At 44.4% G+C, this 25461-nt stretch overlaps 1 protein-coding gene across 5 annotated transcripts in view; it reads left to right on the top strand.

Moving 5' to 3' along the window:
- The first annotated feature begins 833 nt into the window (after positions 1-833).
- Positions 834-25461, top strand: part of TTLL11 (tubulin tyrosine ligase like 11) — a 274872-nt gene continuing 250244 nt past the window's right edge. For all 5 annotated transcript variants that reach the window (XR_009008679.1, XM_057548845.1, XM_057548847.1 and 2 more), the window contains exon 1: positions 834-1451. Coding sequence is in view for 4 of the 5 variants with exons in the window: in XM_057548845.1 (XP_057404828.1) it covers positions 1023-1451 (429 nt within the window). In the remaining variant the exon portion in view is untranslated. The remainder of the gene's footprint in view (positions 1452-25461) is intronic.

Below are 25461 nucleotides of genomic sequence, written 5' to 3'. Positions count from 1 at the left end.
GATTCCACTTCTATGAGGTAATTAATCTAATTCATATAGACAGAAAGGAGAACGGGTAGTTCACAGGCTGGGGGAGGGCGGTCGTGAGCTAAGAGTTTAATGGGTACAGAGTTTCAGTTTGAGAAGATGAAAAAGTTCAGGAGATGAATGGTGGTGATGGTTGCACAACAATGCGAATGTATTAACGCCATTGAAGTCTATACCTAAAAATGGTTAAAATGATACATTTTATGTTATGTGTATCTTACCATAATTTTTTAAAATGACAATATGAAAAGGGTTGGTTAATGTCCTCGACTCAACCGCGAAACTGCAGGCTTCTCCACGGCCTCCCTATGCCATTGGGAGCTCCCTGAGAACAGGGAAACGTGTCTCCCCTCTCAGTCTGGGGCTCTCCCAGGACCAGAAAGGGATTTCTTCAAACGGGGAGCTAATCCTTGAGAGCTTGGACTTGTCATGTCCATCATCAGACTGAGGTGCTTCCTGATGGTGGAGTTGCCTAGAACGGGTGGCGCTGTGCCTCCTGCATCAGACCGGGAGTTACCCCAGTGAGTGTGTACGGGGTGGGGGAAAGTGGGCTTCGTGTTTGAAATTGTTGTCTCTCCGGCCCAGCCCCTGGGCTCAGGAGCCCCGCAAGCGCCCAACGGCTTTCTGCTCTCAAGCTCACCTCCAGCCTCTCCCCTCCAAGTTCCGCGGGCTCAGAACGCCGGCGGGTTCTCAGGTTGGGCGGGCAGAGGCCGCTTCCGCCCTCTTCCAAGATGGCCGCCTCGTCTGCGACAGGCACGGTCACGTGAGCACCCTCGCCTATGAGGTCGCCGGGGCTGGGTCGGCGATTGTCCCTTCCCGGGCCCCGTCCCGAGTCGGCGACTGCCGTTGTCAACCGGAGCCTGAGAGATCATGGCAACGGGCTCGGGCGGGGAGCGCGTGGCAGCTGCGGCAGCGGCGGCAGTTTGGTCGCGGGCCGGGGCGGCGGAGCGGCGGCGGCGGCGGCAGCACTGGCGCTGGCACCGGCCCTGAGCACCATGCTGCGGGGCAGACCCGAGAGGGAGCTGGCGGCCTGGTTGGAGGCGGAGGCCGTGGGCGCGGCCAAAGCGCATGCGGCGAAGGAGCAGGTCCGCGTGGACCCGGGCGCTGCCGGGGAGCCGGAGCGCAAGGCTGGGGAGGAGCAGCCCAAGGAGCCGGCCCCGGCGCAGCCCCGCGCGGCCGAGGAGGGCGACGCCCGCGTCCCACCGCGGCCGCCGCCCACGCTGCCCATGTACCAGGCGAAGCCGGCGTCGGCGCAGGGCCTCTCCCCGCACGGGAAGTCCAGGAGCAAGAGCCGTAGCTGCAAGCGGAGCTCGGACCGGTCCGAGGAGTACTGCTCTCCGCGGCCTGTCACCGTGGACAGCTCCAAGGCCAGGACCTCCCTGGACGCCCTGAAGATCAGCATTCGCCAGCTCAAGTGGAAGGAGGTGAGGCCCGGCCCGGCCGCGTGGGCACAGGGGGGTGGACTGGACGACCTCAGAGGAGACGGACGGCCCAGGCCAGGTCTGAGGGCCGAGCGCCTGCTGTGCGCCACGCTTGTCAGCCGCAGACTGCTCATCCTTCAAAGCCTAGCCCCCAAGTCACTTCCTCAAGACGGCTCTAGACCCCTCCAGGTCAAGTTAGCCACTCCCTCCTCTGGCTCCCCTGCAGCTCCCCTCCAGCTCCATGGTCTCCAGCCATCAGCGCTGGGTCCGCACATGGTAGATATTTGTTTATATGTCTGCCTCCTCCACCAGCTTGTGAGTCCTCGGAGGCCTGGATCCTCTCTCTCTCTCTTTCACTTCTTCCTTACGTTATATTTGTTTAGCATTTACTGGGTGACCCTTGGGGCGGTTGAACCGTTTGTACTTTGGAGGCAGGCAGACTAGGGTCTCAGCACCCTGCCACTTAGCTCTGTGACCTTGAGCAAGTTGCTTCACCTCTTCAGCCTATTTCCTTCTCTATAAAGTGAGACTAATAAAACCTATCTCATAGTTTTCTTAGTATTAGAAGACTCACCGCTTATTGTAGTATAGCCCAAGTGTGCAATAAATGGTAACTAATCTTACCACCTACTCCTCTCTCTCTTCCACCATCACTATCACCATCACATCACCATTAGCATCACTGTCATCAGTGTAGGCACTGTGTTTTATGTTTCAGGGCTTGGCTTATAGCAGGTGTCAGGAAGTGGTGGGTGAATGAAGGAATGGGTTATTTGTCCCTGAACTCATTTTAGACCTGGTGGAGGCTGGGATGAAGCACCAGTGACATCCAGAGATATCTGTTGCAGTTGGCGGAGTGGATAAAGCCATTTGACTTTATTTGCAGCACCTAAGGTTATTTAATGTGCTTTTGGGAGTGTCAGGATTGTGGTTTGGGGTAGTTGAATCTGGAGGCTTGGACCCAGATGGTCTGCTGATGGGACAGGATCTGTAGCAGGCAACACGAGGACGCAGGTCCTTAGCCTTGGGTCTTAGCTATGGTAGAAGTTCAGGAATGGTTTAATGAAGTTGGAACATGAAGAGAGATGGCCACAGAAAGGTTTGATGAGGTCAGAGGGTTGATATCCCAGCAGAAGGGGTCGTGTGGTTTGGAGGGCAGTCAAGAATCAGGCAGGGCAGACTTCCAAGTAGGGAGGTGTTAGCCATTGGGAAGTCTGATTCCAGGGGTCAGGGCCCCCCAGCCTTGGGGCTTGGGGTTCAGGGGAGGACTTTGATGCCTATGAAACCTGGAGAAAGTGAGGGAGGCTCCCAGTACTAGGTGTCTGGGTTTTGGACAGGGTCCCAGGTCCAGACCAGAGATACAAGGACCAGAACAAGATAAACCTGGAGAGCCTGTCAGTACTATAGTCCTAATGAAGGGAGGATCCAGGAACTGAGACCAGGCCACAGAATTAAGGAAGACTGATTGGCCCAAGCCCGTGCTTAGCTTAGCCCTGGGGAGGAGGGAGACGCAAAACTGGCCAGATCTCAAGTGATAGAGCCACACGGACTCAGAAATCAGCAATCACACATGCTGGGCCAACTTGATTCACTCATTCAGTAAGTGTCCATAGTGTCCACTGTGGATGCTGGGCCCTGCGAATCAAAGATGCTTAAGATGTAACCCTTGCCTTCAAGGACCTCCAAGTTCAGTAGGAGGTAAGACACAAGTAAAGAAATCATTGCAGTAGTTACAGGGCCTTTGCTGCTGCTTCCTGAAATGCTCTTTTCCCTGCTATTGGCATGGCTTACTCTGTTACTTCAGATCTCTGATCAAATGCCACTTCCTTGGAGAGGCCTTCCCCCAAGATCCCTCCACTCTTTTTTATTTATTTTTTCATAGTACTGAACTCTAGTGACATTATATTTTGTATTGTTTATTGTCTGTTTCCCTCAGTAGAATGTAAGCTCCATGAGGGCAGGGGCTTTTGTTTTATTTACTGCTGTATCCTCAGGCGCTTGGCACATAGAGGTGCTCAATAAATATTTGTTGACTGGATGAACACCTTATGTGATGAGCGTTTCTCTCTCTGGGTAAAGGCGTACATGCTATAGGAGATAGAGGGGGGCCATGTCAGGGCCATGTACTGGAGGAGAGAGCCCTGAGCTGAGTTCTGAGTGCTGAGAATGAGTTGGCATTATTTAGGGGTCGTCGACTTTGGATCCCTGGCCGAGGGAGTGGGATGGACCAAGCAGAGGTGCATTTGGGGCTTCGCAGGTAGTTCAGTAGGGCTGAGTCATAGAGTGGGGGGCAGAATGGTGAGAGAGGGGGCAGGAGGGGTGAGCAGGGGTCAGATCATGTGCTATACTGTGGAATGTGGATTCTTTTGGAAGCCTACATGAGCCACTACAGAATCTTAAGCATCTTCTGTTTATCTGCTGTGCTACTTTGGCAAGTGAGTTAAATTCTTTAGGCCTCAGTTTGCCTGTCTGTAAAATGGGGTTGGGTCAGTGGTTCCCAGTCTCCTTACTGCTGTAGCCACATAATGGTAATGTGAGTCTATGTGTGGCCCTTGCACAGGTGAACCCAGTGGGGTGAGCAGTTTACAGGGCGCTACCTCCAGCCCCAGTCCTGCCTGTTCTGCTCAGAAAGCATGTTGGCATGTAAGTGGAGATGCTCATTCTAGTATATTTTAAAACATAATTCACTCACAACAAGACTTTACTATTAGACATGTGATTATTTACATAGTCACGCTTCCCTATTCGTCTGTGAGGTCCCGAGGACAGGAGTGGTGTCTGACTTGTGTCGTTGATGCCCAGCAGATGGCGAGTGATCCATAAATGAATGAATGAATGACTTGCAACAGAGCTCACATCTCATCTTGATGCCATAGAATGTGGAGTTTGAAAAGTGCCAGACTGGGTAAACTTTGAAGTTCCTTCCAGCTTTAAACAATGGTCATGGTATTCTTAGTACCTACCACAAAATTGGCTGCATGACAAGTAACATATATATAAACTGGGTACTAACAAAATGTAAACACAGACTCCCCAGGCCTCAGTTTCCCCATCTGTTACGGGGTGCTGTTGGAAAAGGTCACCTCTAACGCTCAGCACTGATATTCTAGGAGCAGGAAGTCTGCTGGGGGCTGGGTTGCAAGGAACTGAGCTGCAGTGTCCCTTGTATGTCATGCCGTGCTGTCACTGCAGGATTTGGGAGTCCCTAGCTGGCTGGCTTTGGCAGGGGTTGGGCAGCAGCCCAGGCAAGAAATAAGGTTATGAGCACCAACCAGTGTGAAAGCTCTGTGTCTCCTTTTGCGGGTGAGTGGTGAGGGGCTCCACCATCGGGCTATTCAGCAGGGCAGCGCTGAGCCAGCACGGGAGTTCAGACGTTTGCTCAGCTACAGGGCACAGTCTCCCTCCTTTCTCCACTTTTCTCTTTTCTGCACACACTTAACGACAGTAACGATATCAGTGATAATGAACAGCAGCTATGATGGAGGCTTCCACAGCTCTTCCCCCATGCCAGGCACTCTTCTAAGTGCTTTACATATAGCCAAGGAGTTGATTCTCCCAACAACCAATAAAGTAAATGCCCTTTTGTCTCCATTTTACGCAGGAGGAAGTCGAAGTACACAGAAGTTAACGTATCCAAGGTCCGACAGCTGGTAAGGGGCAGAGCTAGCATTTGAAACAGGTTTCCACTTGAAACCAGCCTCACATTCTGTGCCCTTCCCACTGCTCCCTGCTGGCTGATACTGGCGGACCCTGGGTCAGGGGTGGCATAGACATGAAAGGGAGTCCCTCCTTGCCCTCCAGGGATAGACGTGCATATAGACAATTGCGGTCCAGCCTGGGAGTTGAGTGGGTAAATGGCATTCCATACAGAATAGGAGCAAAGGCAGGGAGATCCGGGTTTATATGCAGGATGGGGTGATGGTGGCTTAGAGAGCGCGTGGAGAGCAGAGAGAGATGAAGAAGGAGCCAGGTTGGAGGACGTCGAAGGCCATGCTGAGAGGCTTGCACTTCTGGCTGAATATAACCTCAGATTCTTGCCATATATAGATCGAGCTTCCCTTGCCCACTCTGTCAGTCTCAAGGGCCCCATGCCAACTCTCTGAAATGATTCAGTTGTCAGTTGTAACTCCAGTCAGGTCCAATGCAATGGTGCCCACCGTGCTAAATTTGTTTCTCAAAGGACAATTCACAAATGTTAGCTCTGTAAACTTGTAGGTAAGACGAAAGTTTATTCTAGAAGAGCAAAATCATGTTTATAGAGTCACCATGAAGTTGCAACGTGAGAGGGATGGTTCCTGGCTCATAGTAGATGTTCAATAAATATTTACGGAATTGTATGGTCCTCTTCCAATCGTGTGAGCCTCTCTCCCCATCTCCTGTATATTCTTTTTGCAATTCTGACACCCTCATTAGAGAAAACCTTAGGGAAAAGACACCATGGAGGATAGATGCCACTGTTGTTGTGAGCTGCCCTCCTTGGAGATGTCGGTTGTGTATACGTGCGTGCCATGGGCATCAGCTAACGTGAACGAGGGCACTGAGAGATTTGATAGAGGGACCTTTGTTGGTAATAGTTGGCATAAGCCCCATCCCAAGATCTATTACAGTGTGAACTCTTTGTTTGAAAGTGTCCAAATCAAGTGCTGTTTTCTGAAATGTATCCAGCCTTTCTTCAGAACATATATATATATACTTATGCTATCATCCTATTTATAACTTGTACTATGTTAGTTACTGTTTATGAAATATCGTATTATGTGCTAGGCATCATTCTAAGTGCTTTATGCTCATTAAAACTTGTGTAAAATGTTTATTATGGATTATTTTATTTAATCCTCACAGCAACCCTGTGAAGTGGATTCCCTTATCATTTCCAATTTACAGATGAGGAAACTGAGGTTGAGAGGTTAGTTCAGGGTTGAGCCCAAGTTCACACACGTAACAAGTGGCCGAGCCGTCCAGGGCCTGTGCTTGTAGCCAGTATGCAATCCTATACTGTCTTCTTTGCTAATCCTTTGCTAAAATCCACCCTGCAAGGAGTTACTCTATTTTCATTATTCCCAGATAACAATTGAAGAAACTGAATTGGGCACAGCAAGAAAATGGGAGGGTCAGGGTTCAAACAGTCTGTCTTGTTCCCAAGCCCACTTTTCAGTATGTTTTATCATCCTCCACTTCTTAGCCCTCCCATTCCTCATCTGACTCATAACTCTGAAATGGCAGTGGTGTCACTTAGAACCAGGAGGGTGATATTGCAAACAGGACTTAAAGTAAAGCACATTGAAATATATCCTGCCTGGCAGAGGGAGCATTTGGTGTCTGCACCTTGCAAATCCTATCTCATTGCTGCCCACGAGGGAGAAGAGATTCTGGTGCATTTGACTTGCCGAGTGGCCTTGCTCCTCTGCAAGATGTGAGCCTGCTGCGTGAACTGCTGTGTCTCAGACTCTTTGTGGAAGAAGGCAGATTAGAAAATGAAGAATTGGGTAGTTTAACATTCCTCCCTTTCTCACTTTAATGATAGTCATCGCGATTTACTTTCCATGTTTTGAAAACAGCATTACGTTTAGGGACGGTTTGTAGCCTACTCCATGGAATGTTCGCCTTCAGTAGACACGTTATTTTAACGCCTAGTCTGCTAGAATTTTTCCTTTGCAAGTTAAGCTTGTCACACCATAAAAATCACAATTCACTGCCACTCTTATATAATATATATAATAGCTTCATGAATCCACACTAATGCCTTACAGAGTCCTTTAAAAGACAGTAAATTCCAGGAGCTCATATTCAAGTTCTATAACTACTACAAATAAAAATTTTGGTTTTTAAGCAGGTGTTAAAATTGTTAGAGCAGTTTTCTGTGTTATATAAACATGCCCTCTGTTGTAAATAGCCTCTACTTTCTTAGCATTCTGGACTCTGGTTTTGTATCAGCAGAAGTTGAGTGCAAAAATTCAATCATACATTTTCTTTTTCTTTTAAATCTGTTCCTTGAAAAGAACATATTGTAAAAGTAATCGGCCACTCTTTTAAGTGGCTCCTCTAGAGGGAAAGTATTGTGTTCTGGAGCTAGTGTGGACTTTGAATTCAGACAGATGAGTTAAAAATCCTTGCCACTAATTACTCGTGTGACCAAGCCAGTTGGGTACTGCATACAGAACCACTCTGAGCGTGGATTCTTCAACTGTGTCGGTGGGCTAGTGATGCCTCTCTTGCGGAATTCTTGTGAGATTAAATGAGGGGATGTATGTAAATTGCCTTAACCCAATGCTTGGCACATTGTATTCAGTTAATGTTACTTTTCCTTCTATTGGGTAAGTATAGACAAGGGTTATTTGATCTATATATATTTTTAAACTAGAATACAACTAGTATAGAATTTCATCTGTGTATATAGGTTACTGGTTAAATAGACACAGCTCATTTGAATCATTTAACAAATACTTTGAGACCTACTTTGTGCCAGGCTATATTTGGGTTCTTGGGATACAGCAGATAACAAAAGCACCCAGAGACCTCTGCAGGGTAAGGGAGAGTTACATTTTTTGCATGAATGTCAATGTGATGTAGTTTAGGTTTAAAATTTTTTAAATAACACTGATTTAAAGTTCTTTTCTTTTAAAATCAATTATACTTTTAAGGTTTCATGAGTTTAACTGAATTTTTTTTAAATTTATTTATTTTATTTTTTTATTTATTTTTGGCTGCATTGGGTCTTCGTTGCTGTGCGCAGGCTTTCTGTAGTTGCGGCCAGAAGGGGCTACTGTTCGTTGCGGTGCGTGGGCTTCTCATTGCGGTGGCTTCTCTTGTTGCGGAGCATTGGCTCTAGGCACGCGAGCTTCAGTAGTTGTGGCACGTGGGCTCAGTAGTTGTGGCTCTCGGGCTCTAGAGCACAGGCTCAGTAGTTGTGGCGCATGGGCTTATTTGCTCTGCAGCATGCGGGATCTTCCCGGACCAGGGATCGAACCTGTGTCCCCTGCATTGGCAGGCGGATTCTTAACCACCGCGCCACCAGGGAAGCCCCTTAATTGAAATTTTTAAAGCCTCTATTCTGGACCTGGTGCCTGTCTCATCATACTCTGGTATATTAACTATATATGTCACCATGGGAAACTTATTTTAGCTATTCAAGTGACATCAGTACTTAACTTTTGTGTTCATAAAACAAATAAGGAGGTTGTTGATGTGAATGTATCCGTTAGCTGTATAGAAGAGAAGCAGATTCCCTGGGCTGACTCCTTACTTTGATCCCTAAGCGGCCCTCCCCACTGACCCTGGAAAGTCCATACCAGGCATGGGTTTGAATCTTGGCTCTGTGACCCTGGACAAGTTCCTTTACCTCTCTGAGCCAAAGGTTTCTCATCTCTAAGAATGAGCATAAAAACATGGTAGGCTTGTGAGGATTAATTCTGAAAATCTTTGAAGTGCCCAGTGCTTTAAAGTAAGAATACCTGTTGGTTTGGCTTTCCCTCCGATGAATTTCTATGACATCTTAATTCAATTTTATAATAGAAAATTGATTGGTGTGAACAAGCAAATAACCTTGCTGTTGCTTTAATCAGTTTGGAACCCCTCCTTTCCATGTGGCTGCTCCTCCACAGCCCAGTCACTCCCTGAGATCCCTCCACGAAGGCTGTGCTTTTGTCAGAGAGAACGATGATCTTGCTTCTCTATTCCAGATGGACCAACATCTCTCCTTCCGCATCACCTCAAATCAGGCCCTGCCTTAACAGCTGCCTCGGCCGCCATTTGTGTACATGTTTGTTTCTCTGGGTGTTTTGGAACCGTTATCTAGTAATTTTTATAAATGCTCCCTAAGTCCTGGCAGGCATTGCTGACAGCTCCTTCTCTTCCCCCATCTGCTTCTGTGTCATCTGAGTAAAACCTCCGCATCCTTATTGGAGCTGGAAGAATAGGGCGGTTTGTCTCGCGTGCTGTCATCCCTAAGTATAGTGTTACTTTTCAAAGAAGCCCTTCAGTCCCTCTGCCTAGAACTCTTACAAAGGCCAGTTTTCATATTTTGTTCGTTATGGTCACAGGGGGATTTTATTTCTCTTTGTGTCAGAACTGTGGTTATTGGAATTTTAAAAAGCAACAATGTAAAAATTTCTGGACATCTTAGATTATATACAAATACCTTTTGTTCAAATTCCAAAAACAATATGTGCTTATGAAAATTTATGCAATTCCCAAGTATGTAAACTCAAACCCCAAAGTCCCCTCGACCCCATTCCCTGCCCTTCCCCTCTCCCATTCTCATTTTCCTCTTAGGGTAACCCCAAGACTACAGTTTGGTATGTATCTTTCCAGATTTTTTTTTTTTTCTTATTCCTGTATGTATCAGGACCACTAAATTGTGCTGGAGTATCAAACAACCACAAACTATCAGTGGCTTACTACAACAAAAGTTTCTTTCTTGCTCCCACCTAGGGGGTTGATGAGATTTGGTATGGGGTGGGGCGAGAAGGGGCTCCCGCCATCTTGGTTATTCAGAGACCCAGGCTTCCAGCTCAGCACCTGCTTCAGTGAGTCACTGAGAGGAAGGGAACATGATAAATTCTGCACAGGCTTTTAAGCCTTCTACCCCGAGGTGATTCTGCTTACATTTCATTTGTCAAAGCAAGATACATAGCATGGTGAACTTCAGAGGGGCTGGGGCATGCAGTCCTACCGTGAGAGTGCAAAGAGGAGAATCAGAACATCCTGCTAATGACCACCAACTACACATCATATGTAGAGATACAAGAGATACATATATAGTATAGAAATAGAAATAGAAACAATTTTCATTTTATTTTAAATGCTGACATTGTACAATATTTATGGTATTTGGCAAGTTTTTCTTTAGCAATACCTCATGGACATCTTTCTCTGGTAGTACATACGGATTCATTTCATTTTAATAACAACCAAAGAGTCCATTCGATAGATGTACCACCATAAAATGTATTGATGGATGTGTTTCCATATTTTTTGTTTGCTGTTACAAAGAATGGTGCAGTAAACATCACTGTGTACAAATGCTTCTGTAGGATAAATTCCTAGGAATTGTTGGGTCAGAGGATACGTGTACTTTGTATTTTGATAGTTACTGTCAAGTTGCCGCCAGCAGTGTTTGAAAGTGCTCGTCCATGCATATCCTTTCCAATGCTGCGTACTATTAATCTTCTAAATCTTTGCCAAACTGATAGGTAAAAATATGTGCTTTTAATTTACAGTTTTGTAATTGTCATCAGGGTTTGGCTTTTTGTATACGTTTTTTAGTCATTTGTACTGCTTCATCTGTGAAATGCCTAAATGTCTTTTTGTTCATTTATCTTTTGGGTTGTTTATGTTCACATTTTGTTTGTTTATGTTTTTCTTATTGGTTTGTAAATATTATGGGTAGTTACTTTTTGTCTCATTTGTGTTGTAAATCTTTTCCCCCTGTTGATATTTAAACATCTAATAATCATTTGCCTTGCATGATCTACATTATTATAATTTAAAACATTTTTTTCCTTGCTACTTACTAAAAGCAGTCTTTATTTATTATTGACTTAGCTTAAGAGGGCAGAAGAAACATGCAATTCTGTCTTCAGGTACTATTAAACTCCTAGAGAATAAAGAGGCAGTGTGGAGGGCCTTAGAGTCTTACATTTCCAGGAACTAGACATTTTATGTGGAACTGTCACATATATTTATCTAAGTTGACTTTTACGTTGTGCAGTAAGCATGGTAGACCTTATTATTTCTGTTTTACAGATGTCAGTGTGGTGTGGAGTTAGATTTGGGTATGAATCTGCACCACTATTTGTTCTGTCACACGGGGCATCGTGATACTTGTTTTTTAGGGTTGGTGTCCCATTTTAATAACATATGTAACCTGTATTCCAAAGTGAGAATGCAGTAAGTGTGTGGTCTGTTTCAACTCTCCCACCATTCAAAGTTGTTAAGTGACACACAGCTCAGAACTCGAGGGTGGTGTCCTGGCTCTCAGGCCAGGTCTTGTTACAGTGGATCATACTGTTTCTCTAAGTAGAGTATGATTTCCTGGCTCTTAGAAATAAGACCACTGGAAATTAGTGTTTACTGAAGGCATTCAGTGCAGGACTGGGCTTTGAGCCTGGCTGTTAGTTTTATTTAAAACCACATTTAGGGCTTCCCTGGTGGCGCAGTGGTTGAGAATCTGCCTGCCAACGCAGGGGACACGGGTTCGAGCCCTGGTCTGGGAAGATCCCACATGCCACGGAGCAACTGGGCCCGTGAGCCACAATTACTGAGCCTGCGCATCTGGAGCCTGTGCTCTGCAACAAGAGAGGCCGCAATAGTGAGAGGCCCGCGCAGCGTGATGAAGATTGGCCCCCGCTTGCCACAACTAGAGAAAACCCTAGCACAGAAACGAAGACCCAACACAGCCATAAATAAATTAAAAAAAAAAAAAAACCCACATTCATCACTTATGTAAATAATCCTTGGAGACTTCCCTGGTGGCACAGTGGTTAAGAATCCACCTGCCAATGCAGGGGACACAGGTTTGATCCCTGGTCTGGGAAGATCCCACGTGCCACGGAGCAACTAAGCCCATGTGCCACAACTACTGAGCCTGCGCTCTAGAGCCCGTGAGCCAGAACTACTGAGCCCACGTACCACAACTACTGAGCCCGTGTGCCACAACTACTGAGCCCGTGTGCCACAACTACTAAGCCCGCGCGCCTAGAGCCTGTGCTCCACAACAAGAGAAGCCACCGCAATGAGAAACTGGCGCCCTGCATAGAAGAGTAGCCCTTGTTCACCGCAACCAGAGAAACCCCGCATGCAGCAACGAAGACCCAATGCAGCCATAAATAAATAAATAAATAAATAAACACACCTATTTAAAAAAATAATAATCCTTGTACATTGTTTAAAATATTAAAATTTTGCAAAAAATAGAAAAACCCATTTGTAATCCCACCACTGAGATGCAATGACTGTTTTTTTAAAGGTTTTAATATTTAAATAAAAACCCAATTAAACAATGAAACATTATTATTAGTAACTAAAAACAATTCAAACCCCTAAATATTTATAGTGATTGTTTTGCAGTGGTGGGATTCTCTTTTTTTTTTTTTTAATCAGAGTATTTTATTTTATTTTTAAGTTGAAGTATAGTTGATTTACAATATTAATTTCAGGTGTACATCATAGTGATTCAGTATTGCAATGACTATTTTTATTTTGAAGGATTTCATTTCAGTATTTTTTCTAGGCATAAATTTTTATATTTTACAAAGCTGATATAATTTGTTATGTTAACATTAATGCCCACATTATAATTTAAACATTTCTTACACTATACAAATTTTTCATAAATGTCATTTTAATTGCTGCAAAATATCTCAGTGAAATATTTTTCATTATTTTCATATTATTAAATATTTAGATTGATTCACCTATGAAAAAAATTTGTTGTTTACTTTTTTCCCTATATTTCACATTGATTTAAGACAACTTTCCAGAAATGAAATAATTAGGTTAAAGGGCATATACATTTTAGGACTTTGGAATGTATTGCCAAATTGCTTTCCAAAAAAGTTGTAGCAGTTAATATGCAACAGTGTATGAGAGTTCCTGTAAGTGCTTGCTTTTGAAGAATATAATGACAAATATTGGAGAAGAGAGTGAAATAAATGAATCTTCTCTCTGTCTTTCCCAAATCTAATTCTAATAATCAGTGCCTAGCTCAGAGCAGGGCATTTTGACATGGCTATTTTGGTGTAGTCATCACATCTAAATTGAAATAGCCATATCAAAATGTGAGCCACTTTTGAATTTTCAAATAATGTATTCAGTGGACATGTTTGAGCTTCTCCCCATCATCGACCCTCTCCCTGCATCCGATTCCTTACCCCATCCCTGTTCTTCTATAGATGAAGTAAGACTTAAGCATTTTATGTACAGTTGAGCAAAGAAACTGCTGGAAGTCTCAATAGGTTATTTCTTAGATTTTGTCAAAAATATCTCGTATGAGAAAAGGATACATTAAGAGCTGTGTTCAAATGTCATATGCCATCATTAACCATTAGGGAAGTGAATATCAAAACCACACTGAAATACCACTTTGTACCCACTAGGATGTCTATAATAAAAAAGACAGATAATAAGTGTTGGTGAGAATGTGGAGAAATTGGAACCTTCATACTGGTAGGAAAGTAAAATGGTGCAGCCATTTGAAAAACAGTTTGGCAGTTCCTCAAAATGCTAAACACAGAATTACCCCATGCCAGCAATTCACTCCTAGGTATACACCCAAGAGAACTGAAAACATAGGTCTACACAAAAACTTGTACACTAATGTTTATAGCATCATTATTCACAATAGACAAAAAGTGGGGACAACCAAAGGTCTATCAGCTGAAGGATAAATAAAATGTGGAATATCCATACAGTGGAATAGTATTTGGCCATAGAAAGGAATGAAATACTGGTACATGCTACAACATGGATGAGCCTTATAAGCGTGTTATGTGAAAGAAGCCAGGCACAAAAGACCATATATTATGTGATTCCATTTATATGAACTGTTGAGAATAGGAAAATCTATAAAGACACAAAGTAGATTAGTGGCTGCCTAGAGCTGGGGGTGAGGGAGGCTTTTGATGGGAGAAGTGGGGAGTGACTGTTAGTGACTGTTAGTTAGATTTCTTTTTGGGGTGATGAAAATGTCCTTAAATCAATTGTGGTGATGGTTGCACAACTCTGTGACTACACTAAAGAATGTTGAATTGTACAATTTAAATGGGTGAATTGTATGGTCTGTGAATTATACTTCAATAAAGCTGTTGAAAAAATGCCATATGCTTATCCAGTTCTCATCATTGAACAGTACTTATCTCCTGGGTATTAACTGGAAATATGTTTCAGGAACTTAAATCAATCAAGTGTCCCTGTTAATTCTGCATGTTAATTCTGTGTTGCCAGATTGCCTATCAGTGGTACACGGGCTCCTTGGACACCGGTATCTAACAGAATCTTGCCCTGGTGGCATAAAGTAGTGGCAGCTGTAACAGCACTCCAAACTTTCATCCTAAGAGGGAGTTTTTTTGGGGGGTGGGGAGGTGGAAATTCAAACATTTGCCTGAAGAATAAAGTTAGGGCTCATTATGGAGGCGCAGTGTAGCTTGGCAGTTGAAAGTATGGGCTTTGGAGACACACAGATATGGTTTTGAAACAACACACTGTATAACACTGGGAAAATTTTACTCTGAGCCTCAGTTTCTTTATCTGTAGAATAGGCATAATACAGTCACACCTCATGGAGTTGTTTGTTGCCAGAATAAAAAGATACAATCATGTAAAGTACTTAGCCTGTAAATACCTGGTACGGTTGAATATTTTTAAATTAACACTTGGCCCTAAGCTTCTCTAGACTCACTTCACATATTCCTTGCCTTGAACTTTATCTACTGCCAACACCGCGCTGCATGTGGGTATCTTGAACCTTCGTGCTGTGCCATTCCTCTTTACCTTTGTTCTTATTTTTCCTTCTCCTTACTTAGAATGTCCCCTTCCTTTCTTCGGCTAACTCTTACACATTCTTCAAGGATCTCAATTTGATTAGTTTTTCCAAAGAAGCAACTTTTGGCTTATTGATCCATCTCCATTGTATCTTTGTTTTCTATTTCATGGCTTTCTGCTCTTTATTTCTTTTCTTCAACTTTTTGAGGTTTATTCTGTTCTTTTTCTGACATTAGGTTGGATGCTTAGCCTATCATCTTTTCTAATAAAAGCATTCAAGACTACAAACTTGTCTCTAAGTACTGCTTTAGCTGCACCCACAAGTTTTACTATGTAGCATTTAAAAAGTCACCTTTTAGTTCTACGTATTTTAAATTTTCATGAAAATTTTTTCTTTGACCCATGGGTTATTTGAACTGTGGCTTTTTAGAGTTTCTAAACATCTGAGGTTATTTCTACTTATTTTATTATTAATTTCTAACTTAACTGCAGTGTGGTTAAAGGATGTTCTTCCTTTTTTAATCCTTTCCTCCCTTCCTCATGCCCTCCATCTTCATTTTGTTTTCCTTTTTTTTTTTTGCTTTATAGCCTAATACATGGTCATGTTCTATGTGTGCTTGAAAAAAGTGTGTATTCTCTAGCTACTGAATGCAATATTTTACATATGTACATTAGATTAACTTGTGGATTGCACTCCACAAATTTTGTAGTCCTAATATTTTTGTCTGATCTATTCATTACTTGAAGAGATATATTTATATTTCCCTGTATGATTATGGATTTCATGTCATTTTACATTGAGTTTTTTCTTTTTCCATTTCACCCTGTACTAGTCTGGAAGTTATACATTCTGTTTTTATTCTTCTACTGGTTATCTTAGAAAATTTAATATGTATATAATTTTGCAAAGTCTAAAGTTAGTATCTTCACTCTCCTCTTAACAAGACAAGGATCTTAGGATGCTTTCATTGTGGTTGCATCCCTCCTGACTTATGTGCTTTTGTTGTCCAATATTTTACTTCTATCTTACTTTATCCTTTTTTTTAAAAAAAATTTTTATTTATTTATTTTTGGCTGTGTTGGGTCTTCGTTTCTGTGCGAGGGCTTTCTCTAGTTGTGGCGAGTGGGGGCCACTCTTCATCGCGTTGCGCGGGCCTCTCACCATCGCGGCCTCTCCCGTTGCGGCGCACAGGCTCCAGACGCGCAGGCTCAGTAGCTGTGGCTCACGGGCCTAGTTGCTCCGCGGCATGTGGGATCTTCCCAGACCATGGCTCGAACCCGTGTCCCCTGCATCGGCAGGCAGATTCTTAACCACTGTGCCACCAGGGAAGCCCTATCCTTTATTTTTTTAACTTCACCAATTAGACCTTATTTTTGTTTAACATAGTCTCGGTGTATTTTAGGTTTACCCACATGTTTACCATTTTCTTTGTTCATTATTCTATTTTACGACTCAGACCTTCGTTCTGAGATTGTTTTCTTTCTCCTGGAGTAATCTTTTAGAAGTTCCTTTAGTAAGGGACTATTTGTAATAGGCTATCAGTTTTTATTTGTCCAAAATTACCTTCATTTGCCCTCACTCTTGAGAGACAGTGTTGCTGCACGTACATTGCTAAGTTGATAGTTTCATGATCTCAGCCCTTCGAAGATATGCCACTGTTGGCTCTCTTCCATTTTTGCTGCTGAGAAGTCAGCTCTCAGTCTGCTTTTTTCTTTTGCTCATAAAATGTCTTCTTCTTTCTGGCTGCCTCTAAAATCCTTTCTTTGTCTTAGATGTCTTCAGTGTCATTATGACTCCCTAGGTGAGGATCTCTTTTTATTTATTCTGCTTGGGATTTGTTGAGATTCTTGTCTCTGAGGTTTGTTATCTTTTATTAATTCTGGAAAATTCTCATCTGTTTTCTCTTTCAGTATTATCTCTCACCCAATCTTTCTCTTCTCTCTTCCTGGAGTAATGAGTTAGGTGTTTGTTGGACCTTTTTTTGATAGTGAGCTCGTGTTCCCTGCAACTTTAATCTCTGATAATTCTTTGAGGTTTGGGCTTAAAGTGAGGATTTTCATCTTTTGCAGATGCTTCAGAGGGCTCTACTAACCCAGAACACTTAAGACTAAAGTTTAGGTCTTAGGCTTTTTAGGTTATTGGCGTAGCTGAATTCTGACTCCAGTCTTGCATCAGGAAGGTGTTATGATGGTGTTCTGAGAGAGGAGACTCCTTTCCTTCTCTTTCCCCTTCCTGAGTCACGGCCAAGACAAGGCAGGTTTTCTTCTAGTTCACCCTCATAGGATATGGCTTTGCAGATGGTCTGGCTGGATATGGGAGTTTCCAATGTGATGCTTGCCTTGCCGGCAGACATTCAGGGGCCAGACCACATGCAGAGGTTAGACCATTGCCTATGTACAGGGAAAAAGATAATTACACTTACCTTTTAAAAAGTTCACCCCAGCTGCCCTACAGAGAATAGATTCCAGAGTTCCAGAGGGGAGGCAGAGGCAAGTTTGGATGCTATTGTAGACCCCAGGGGAGAGACAGGGCTGCCTGGGACAGCATGGTGCTGGGTGGGGAGGGTTATTGATTGAGATGGTCTGTCTCTTCCCCTAAACTGTAAGGTACTCAGAGTGGCAGGGAGCTTGTCTTATTCATCTTTGAGTCCTTCATGCCTGGCACAGAGAAGGCATTCAGCAAATGTTAATTGAATTGAACTGTGTAATCAGTAATGGTTCTAGCGCTGTTTTTTTGTGACTGTTTTCTTTAAACGGAAATGACATAAAGGCATTCCAGGCAGTGAACTCATCCTATCTCTGGCATTGTGAAGCTCAAGCCAGAAATAGAGAGCCAGCTGTTTGTCAGCCCCTGCAAGCCTTAGGTTTTGGCCAGGTTTACTTTCCATGATAGCATAACTTTCTTTAGCCTCTGCACTTGTTCCTTTCTTACGGAATCTCAGACTCTATTTGAAACTACCTACATAAAGCCTTACCATCTTACTGGGCTTTTTCTCTAGGCAGGTTGCAAAGATGTCCCTCTAATGGTATAACTGTGAAACCTTCTGACTCCTAAAAAAAGTGTGGGAAAAAGTGTTCTGTGTCTAAGGAACAAATGGAGAGGCAAATGGTCCCTGCTGGGTGACAGTTTAATGAGCTTCAGCTGGCCGCTTAGGACTGTTCTAAGAGTGTATGCATTACTGTTCCATTAGAATGTGTAGAAGTATTTCTAGAAAGTACAGTGAAATAAAGCATACATATATGATTTTAAATTCTGAGGCCTTGAAGATCTTCATTTAAACAAATATATGTTGAATGTCTCCTGAGCCCCAAGCCCCGTGCAAGGCACTGGCAATAAAGACACAGTCAGACATCGTCCCTGTGCTTGAACCAGGATCACTCCTGGCCCATACTGTCCTTTTGTGTGAATTAGTAAAAGGTGCCCCCTCTTCAAGGAAGAGAATATTAGTCAATATAGTATTTCCATTTCAACAACAAATTTGTTACAGCAAATGGATTATTAAGGACAAATGAATATTAGTTATTAAATAACATTTACATGGTATCATAATGAAGTACTTACTGAATTAACCTTAGAATTCAGAAGTATTCTGGCACAGTAGACAAACATCAGATGATTGAACTACAATATGAAACTTCAGATTTAACTAGTGCACTAATACCAATGAAGGATATTTTTAGAAGTTGAAAGTAGGGAATTCCCTGGTGGTCCAGTGATTAGGACTCCACGCTTCCACTGCAGGAGGCCTGGGTTCCATCCCTGGTCGGGGAACTAAGATCCTGCATGTGGTGCGGTGCGGCCAAAAAAAAAATATTAAACAGTTGAAAGTAGTCGCCAGTTATACTTCAGATGTAAAAGTAGATCTTATTTAGAAATACAGTCTATTTTAGATTTTATTAGATCAGCAAAGTCTTTTGATAATCTGGTTTGTCAAAGGGGAACAATATATATTGTCCTGTTAAAATGAGACACTTGACTACCACATGCCAGGAAATTCTCATCATAAATATAAAATGGCCCAAACAAAATCATCTGATGATGTTTATGTACCAAACCAGGATATTTCTGAATTCCTGGTTTAAATCAACAAGTACTTTCATTACAATAATATGTAAATATTATAACTAATATTTGTTATCATGAATAATACATTTGTTGTAGAGTAAAATATATAAATATAAAATATGAAAAGTATTCCAGATATTAAAGATGCCTGTATGTGCACGGCATCACTGCATCCTTGTGCATGACTTAAAAGCCACACATGGTGGCCTTGGGAGGCCCAGTCTTGGGGGTGCAGAGATAGCTGATGATTCCAACGCGCAATGCTAGGGGTTCTATTAGAAGTGTGCACGAAATGTGCTGGGGGCCAGAGGGAAGCAGGCCAACCGGGAGGTATGGCAAATGCCGGTGTGTGTGAGAGGCACTCAGGTGAGTAAGGTACATGGTCTTTTGGACATATTTCGGCTGTTGGAAGCCTGGAAGCCTTCTTTCTGGGTTCCCGCTGCATCCTGGAGAAGTGAGATAGCTGAGTTCCAGATTGGTGGGGTGTTTCTATTTTTAGATGGACTGTGTAGATCTCTCCTCCGGCCGACGTCTTCCATCTTCAGGTCTCTGCTCTCACAGCATGAATCAGCTTTATTTTATGGCTTGTTAACTTTTCTTTCTTTCCCACCAGATTTCAAATTCAGCTAGCTCAAGGGCCATATCCGTCTTGTTTGTTATTGGCTCCTCACACTTCAGTGCACAATGCCTGGAATACTATATAATAAGCATCTGACAGATCTTGGCTGAGATGATTTTTTTCATTCATTCCTCGAACATTTCCTGAACGCTTATTTTGTGCCATGGACTCCACTGAGCCCTGGGCAAGCGAAGAAATGCCACCCCGTGGGTCTGTCTCTCCCGTCGGGGAGCTCACTCTGGCTACTATGGCCCAGTGGAGGAAGGGCAGTGTTAAAGGGGGCGTGGGTGCAGCCGGCTCCGATTCAGAGTCGGTGGGGGCCTCTGAGCCGAGTGTGGAAGGCAGAGGGGGTTGAGCAAGGTTTCGGGGTGTGGCGTCAGGACAAGTATTCAGACAGGGCCAGCAGGCACGGCAGCATGGTGGTAAGCTACAACGCTGGGGACTGCAAACATTCCCTCCGGCTGGAATACAGGATTTGAGGAGAGGAGAGCGCGGGATACTGTGACCTGAGAGCCGAGTCGTAAAGGTCGTAAAGGTCCTAACTGCACACTGAGAGCTGGGGAGCCATGGGAGGGATTTAAACAGATGTGTGTGTGTGTGTGTGTGTGTGTGTGTGCGTGTGCGCGCGCCCACGTGCGCTCCTTCCAAGGCAGAGAGGCCCAGGGGGAAGCCGAAGGCTGTCTTCAGCAAAGCAGTGGGGAGAGATGTGTGGGCTATTCACATCTTCAGAGCCTGGGTACCACGCTGCTATTTAATAAAGGCCTCATTGCTTGATGGGCCATTAAGTAACCAATGATATATTCCAACCTCTTTGAGGAGGAAGACGCAGAGTAAAATCAAATTCAGACCACGTTGAGATAAAAGAATAAAGAGGCAATTCACATGCACGGCTCTCCTCCTAAGGACAAAGGGAAGGGGACGAACATCATCCAGGGTCCGCCCGGGGCCAGGCACCGGTTAGAAGCTTCCGCATTGGTTTTCTTGCTTAGTGCCTGTAGCAGCCCCACGTAGAGACGGTGCTGTGCCTTTCGTAGGTGAGGACCTGGAGTGCCAGGGACGTCGGCCACTTGTAGGTGGCACTGGAATCTCAGCCCTGGTCTGACCTCACCATGCCCGCTCCTCCCATTGCACCTGCCTCCCCTGGCAGGCTTCTCTCCACCAGACAAGCCATGATTCACTTTTTTTTTTTTTTTTAATGTATTTATTTATGGCTGTGTTGGGTCTTCGTTTCTGTGCGAGGGCTTTCTCTAGTTGTGGCAAGCGGGGGCCACTCTTCATGGCGGTGCGCGGGCCTCTCATGATGGCGGCCTCTCTTGTTGCGGAGCACAGGCTCCAGACGCGCAGGCTCAGTAGTTGTGGCTCACGGGCCTAGTTGCTCCGCGGCATGTGGGATCCTCCCAGACCAGGGCTCGAACCCATGTCCCCTGCATTGGCAGGCAGATTCTCAACCACTGCGCCACCAGGGAAGCCCCCATGATTCACTTTTGTGCAAAGGACGAATGGTGTGGAGGTCAGCAGCCTGGGCCTGTGTAGACCTGCACTGCCCAAAGACGGGAGCTCGTCTGTTTGCCCCCGGCCCTGGCAGACGCGGCCGGGGGAGGCTGGCAGGTTCTTGCTGCCCCGAGCAGGGTGTCACTGGCCTTTGCACCACCCTCCCACTGCTCTCCCTTTTGTCCGTCCTTCCCTCTCCTCTGCTTGTCTGGCCCTCCTGGAAGATAGATTTGAATCCATCCTGAGACCTTTGCTGATTAGTAATGAGCAAGTTGATGGAGACTTCCTTGTGGTCCCTCCTCAGGGTGTCACATTTAAATGGATGATGGCATCCTGTGCAAGAGACGAAGGGCTGAGGTGCCTCTGGAGGGATGATGGGCCGCGGGGTCAATGTTCTCACGTCCATAATCCCCACTCACATCCCGGCAGAGCATTTAAGGCCCTTGTTCTCTCCCTCTGCTCCCCAGTGACCTCACCGTGGCCAGGCCCTCTCCCCGCATCCACGCCCGGCGCTACTCCATCCCGACAGCCCCGGTCAGTTTGATGCCACCACCCTTTGCTCTCACTGCTCTCTCGGCCTGGAATAGCTCTTGTCCCCCCCACTCCCTGCCGGCTGGACGTGGAGCCCCACTTCAATGTCCAGTCAATTCCGAGCTCCGCCGTGAGGTCTCACCCTCCCCGCAGAAGCAGCTGCTTCTTCTTCTGTGTCCTCAGAGCCCTTGGTATGTCCCTCTGTACAGATTGATTTTCATGGGGGGTAATGATTTGTTTATGGATGCTGAACCCTGAGCGGTTTGAGGACAGAGATAGTGGGGTGTGTGTGTGTGTGTGTGTGTGTGTGTGTGTGCGTGTGCTTGTGTGTGTGTGTGTGCGTGTGTGTGTGTGTGTTTCTCTAGAGCCCAGCCTGGAAGAGCATGAGCGTGCCAGCCTTGGCCTCAGCTGCAGAGGGGCAGAGAGACAGAGTACGTGAGGGAGTGAGTCCAGTCCTATGTCTGTCTTGTTTCCGTCCTTCTGTATCTTGCCAGGAAAATCTGCTTTTATCTGGAGGTCATGCTGCCAGGCCTTCTCTGGGGTTGTCCTGTAGGGGGCTGTTGCCCTACAGGACAATCCTCTGCCACCCTCTAACCACCCTTCCCATTGCCAGCCTCCCCTGTCTTCTGTCCCGATACCAGTGAACACTTGTCATGTGCCCTTTGCTTTGCAGTGTCTCTGACTTTGACTCAAATACTCGGGGGGGTCTCCCCACTGCACAGACAGGGACTGTCCTAGTCATCGCTGGATCCCCAGCCCCTAGATCAGCGCCTGACACTTGTTGCTGCTCAGTGATGGCTGTGGACACACCGTGCTCTCAAAACCCAAAGCACTTGGCTTGTTCTTGGTCTTGGTTTTCTTTATTCGCCGTGTGTTTTTGTTAGACTAGGCTAAGCTGTTGTAACAAGCAGACCCAAATACGTAGGGGCTGAACAGAATGGCAGCCTATTTCTCGCCCTTGTAACACCTGGGTAGTTATTCAGTTTGGTAGGGTGACATTTGGAGACTCAGGATTCTCCAGCCTGTGGCCCTGCCACCCCGTGGGGTCTCTGCATCATCAACAGCCAGGTCCCAGGAGAGGAAAGAGCGAGGGGGAGCACACATGTCACCTCTGCTCACATCCCAGTGGGTGGAACTGGGGCTTGTGTCACACTTAACTGTCAGAGGAAACCAGAGCTGGACAGTCGTGGTAAAAACAGATTTTCTTGGAGAACTATTGCAATTAGGGAAAAGAGTCTTCAGTATGCAACTGGGCTCCATTCCAAATACAGTCAGGACAAGTGGGGATTGGTAGCCAAGGAATTTGATTAGATATTGAGGGAGATCAGATATCAGGGGTGGGGCATTCTTGCTAAACTACCTTTAGCAGGATTCTTGCTAAAACCACTATGCAGGGATGAACGCGGAAGCCCAAAGGTGGAGCCCTAGTTGGGAAGAGGGTTCAGAGGAGCCTGATGGAAGTTCGATCAAGGAGAGAGTCTTTGTCGCTGCCAGGGAGACTAGCATTGTGTCCAGGAAGGAGAGGAACTAGATTTTGGCGAACTTCCCGCAGTCTCTGCCACAGTGCCGTGTAGAAAAAGGATGTGGAGTTTGTCAAAACTCCTGGTTCAAATCCAGGTCTGCTCTTTGCTAGCTGTGAGGGTCTGGATGAGTTACTTAACCCGTCCAAACTTTGAGCCTCAGTCTCCTCAGCTGAATAATGGGGGAGAGTAACCCCAACTTAGAGGATGATTGAGAGAGAATGTAAGGAAAGCCCCAGTGGTACATAAAAGGTGTCCAATCCATTGTGACTATTATAACTGGTCGTATTACCTTTGTTGTTACCATGTATCTCAATTTTATTGATTGACTAAAAATTTAATAATATGCACATGGCAAAACATCTGCATAGTATGAAAGTATAAACACAGAAAAATATGTCTCTCACTCATCCCACCTTCATTTCCCTTCCTCAGAAACAACCACCATTAGCAGTTTCTTGATATGTTTCCAGGGATTTGCAAACACAAGCATATGTGTACAAACAGCCTTTTTTATTTACCTAATGCTTTCACATGATACACTCTATTCTACACCTTTTATTTAACAAAATAACTTAGCTATTGCTTCATATCAGTATATATTGATTTACTGCATCTTTTTTTTTTTTTTATGGCTGCATAACATTCTGTAGTAGGAGTGACCCATCATTCACTTAGGTTCGTGCCACACCGACACTCATTTAGCTGTTTAGGGGGCTGTTGCCACCATATCCTTGTATATATCAATATGTCTTTGATATATACATATCCTGGTATATATCAATATGTCTTTGTGCCCTTGTGTGAGAACAGCTGTAGGATGAAAATCTAGGATTCGTACGTTGCATTTAATTCTCTTCAAAAATAGGATTTAAAATTTGGAAGGTTTTTCACTTGGGCAACTATTGTGGAAAGAAAGATTAGAAATTAGAGACCTCGCTTGTCATGAGAAGGTGAGATAAAATACATTGTTTCTTTATTTTTAAGACCTTTGCTAATACAGACCCCTGGTCCCTCTTCCCATGGTGCCTTGGATTCCAGATTTTGCAGCAGGAATATTTGGCCGATTTATAAACCGATGCAAATCGGCTGTTAGCTTCAGAGTGTATTTTCCCACAAAAACGAATTGTCAGCCAGCTTTCTGAACCCCACACTTGTTAAAGAAGTTAGATTCACCACAGTAGAAACAAAGTCCACTTTGTTTTGTTTGTTTGTTTTTGTGGCTGAGAAGCAAACACCGTGGAGTGCTTTCTCTGTGTTTGATATCTTTTCATAGATGGCCTTATTTAATGCTTACAAAGCTTTGAGGTGAAAAATATTATCTCTGTTTTCCAGACAAAGAAAGGGATAGGTTCACAGATGTTAGGTAACTCGCCCAAGGTCATGCAGAACCAAGATTTGAGCTCAAGTCTTGATGACTATACTTCTCTGTGGACCTCTCCTTCTTAATTAGGGAATTCAGAACTTTCCTGAATGGCAAAGAAGTTTTACCTGTTGCATAAACATCTGCTGATTAGCAGTGCCTCTTAAAGATGCTGTGGCCTTGCTGAGCTTAGTAGAGAAAGAGGGTCTGTTATGGCCCCAAGTTTGGTATCTGACATGCTTATAACTTACCTCATTAATCAGGCAACTCTCGGGTGATGGTCCAGTGTCCACTGTCGGCTCTGCTGGTTTCCACCTTTGAATTGTTTCTACCCTCAGTTCTAAGGCAAGATTGCTCTCTGCATGACCCTGGACTCTGGCTCTCTGATTTGTGTCCTTCCCTGGTGTCCTCCCTACACCCTTTATCCAACTTGTCTTCTTACTGTGTTTTCTGTCTCTTAGCAAAGGAAAGTTATTTAAAGCACTTTCTAAACTGCATGGCATTATTATTTATTTATTTTTAATTTTTATTGAAGTATAGTTGATTTACAATATTGTGTTTCTGGTGTACAGCAAAGTGATTCAGTTGTGTATGTACTTTTTCATATTCTTTTCCATTATGGTTTATTAGAGGATATTGAATATAGTTCCCTGTGCTATACAGTAGGACCTTGTTGTTTATCTATATTTAGTAGTTTATACCTGCTAATCCCAAACTCCTAATTTATCCCTCCCCCACCCCCTTTCCCCTTTGGTAACCATAAGTTTGTTTTCTATGTCTGTGAGTCTGTTTCTGCTTTGTGAATAAGTTCATTTGTATCATATTTTAGATTCCACATATAAGTGACATCCTGTGATATCTGTCTTTCTCTGTCTGACTTACTTCACTTAGTATGATAATCTCTAGATCCATCCATGTTGCTGCAAATGGCGTTTTCATGGCAT

The sequence above is a fragment of the Balaenoptera acutorostrata genome, chromosome 6 (genome assembly GCF_949987535.1).
Source record: "Balaenoptera acutorostrata chromosome 6, mBalAcu1.1, whole genome shotgun sequence".
NCBI classification, from domain to species: domain Eukaryota; kingdom Metazoa; phylum Chordata; class Mammalia; order Artiodactyla; family Balaenopteridae; genus Balaenoptera; species Balaenoptera acutorostrata.
Note: the sequence above shows the minus strand (reverse complement) of the source record. Positions and strands in the feature narration are given on the sequence as shown.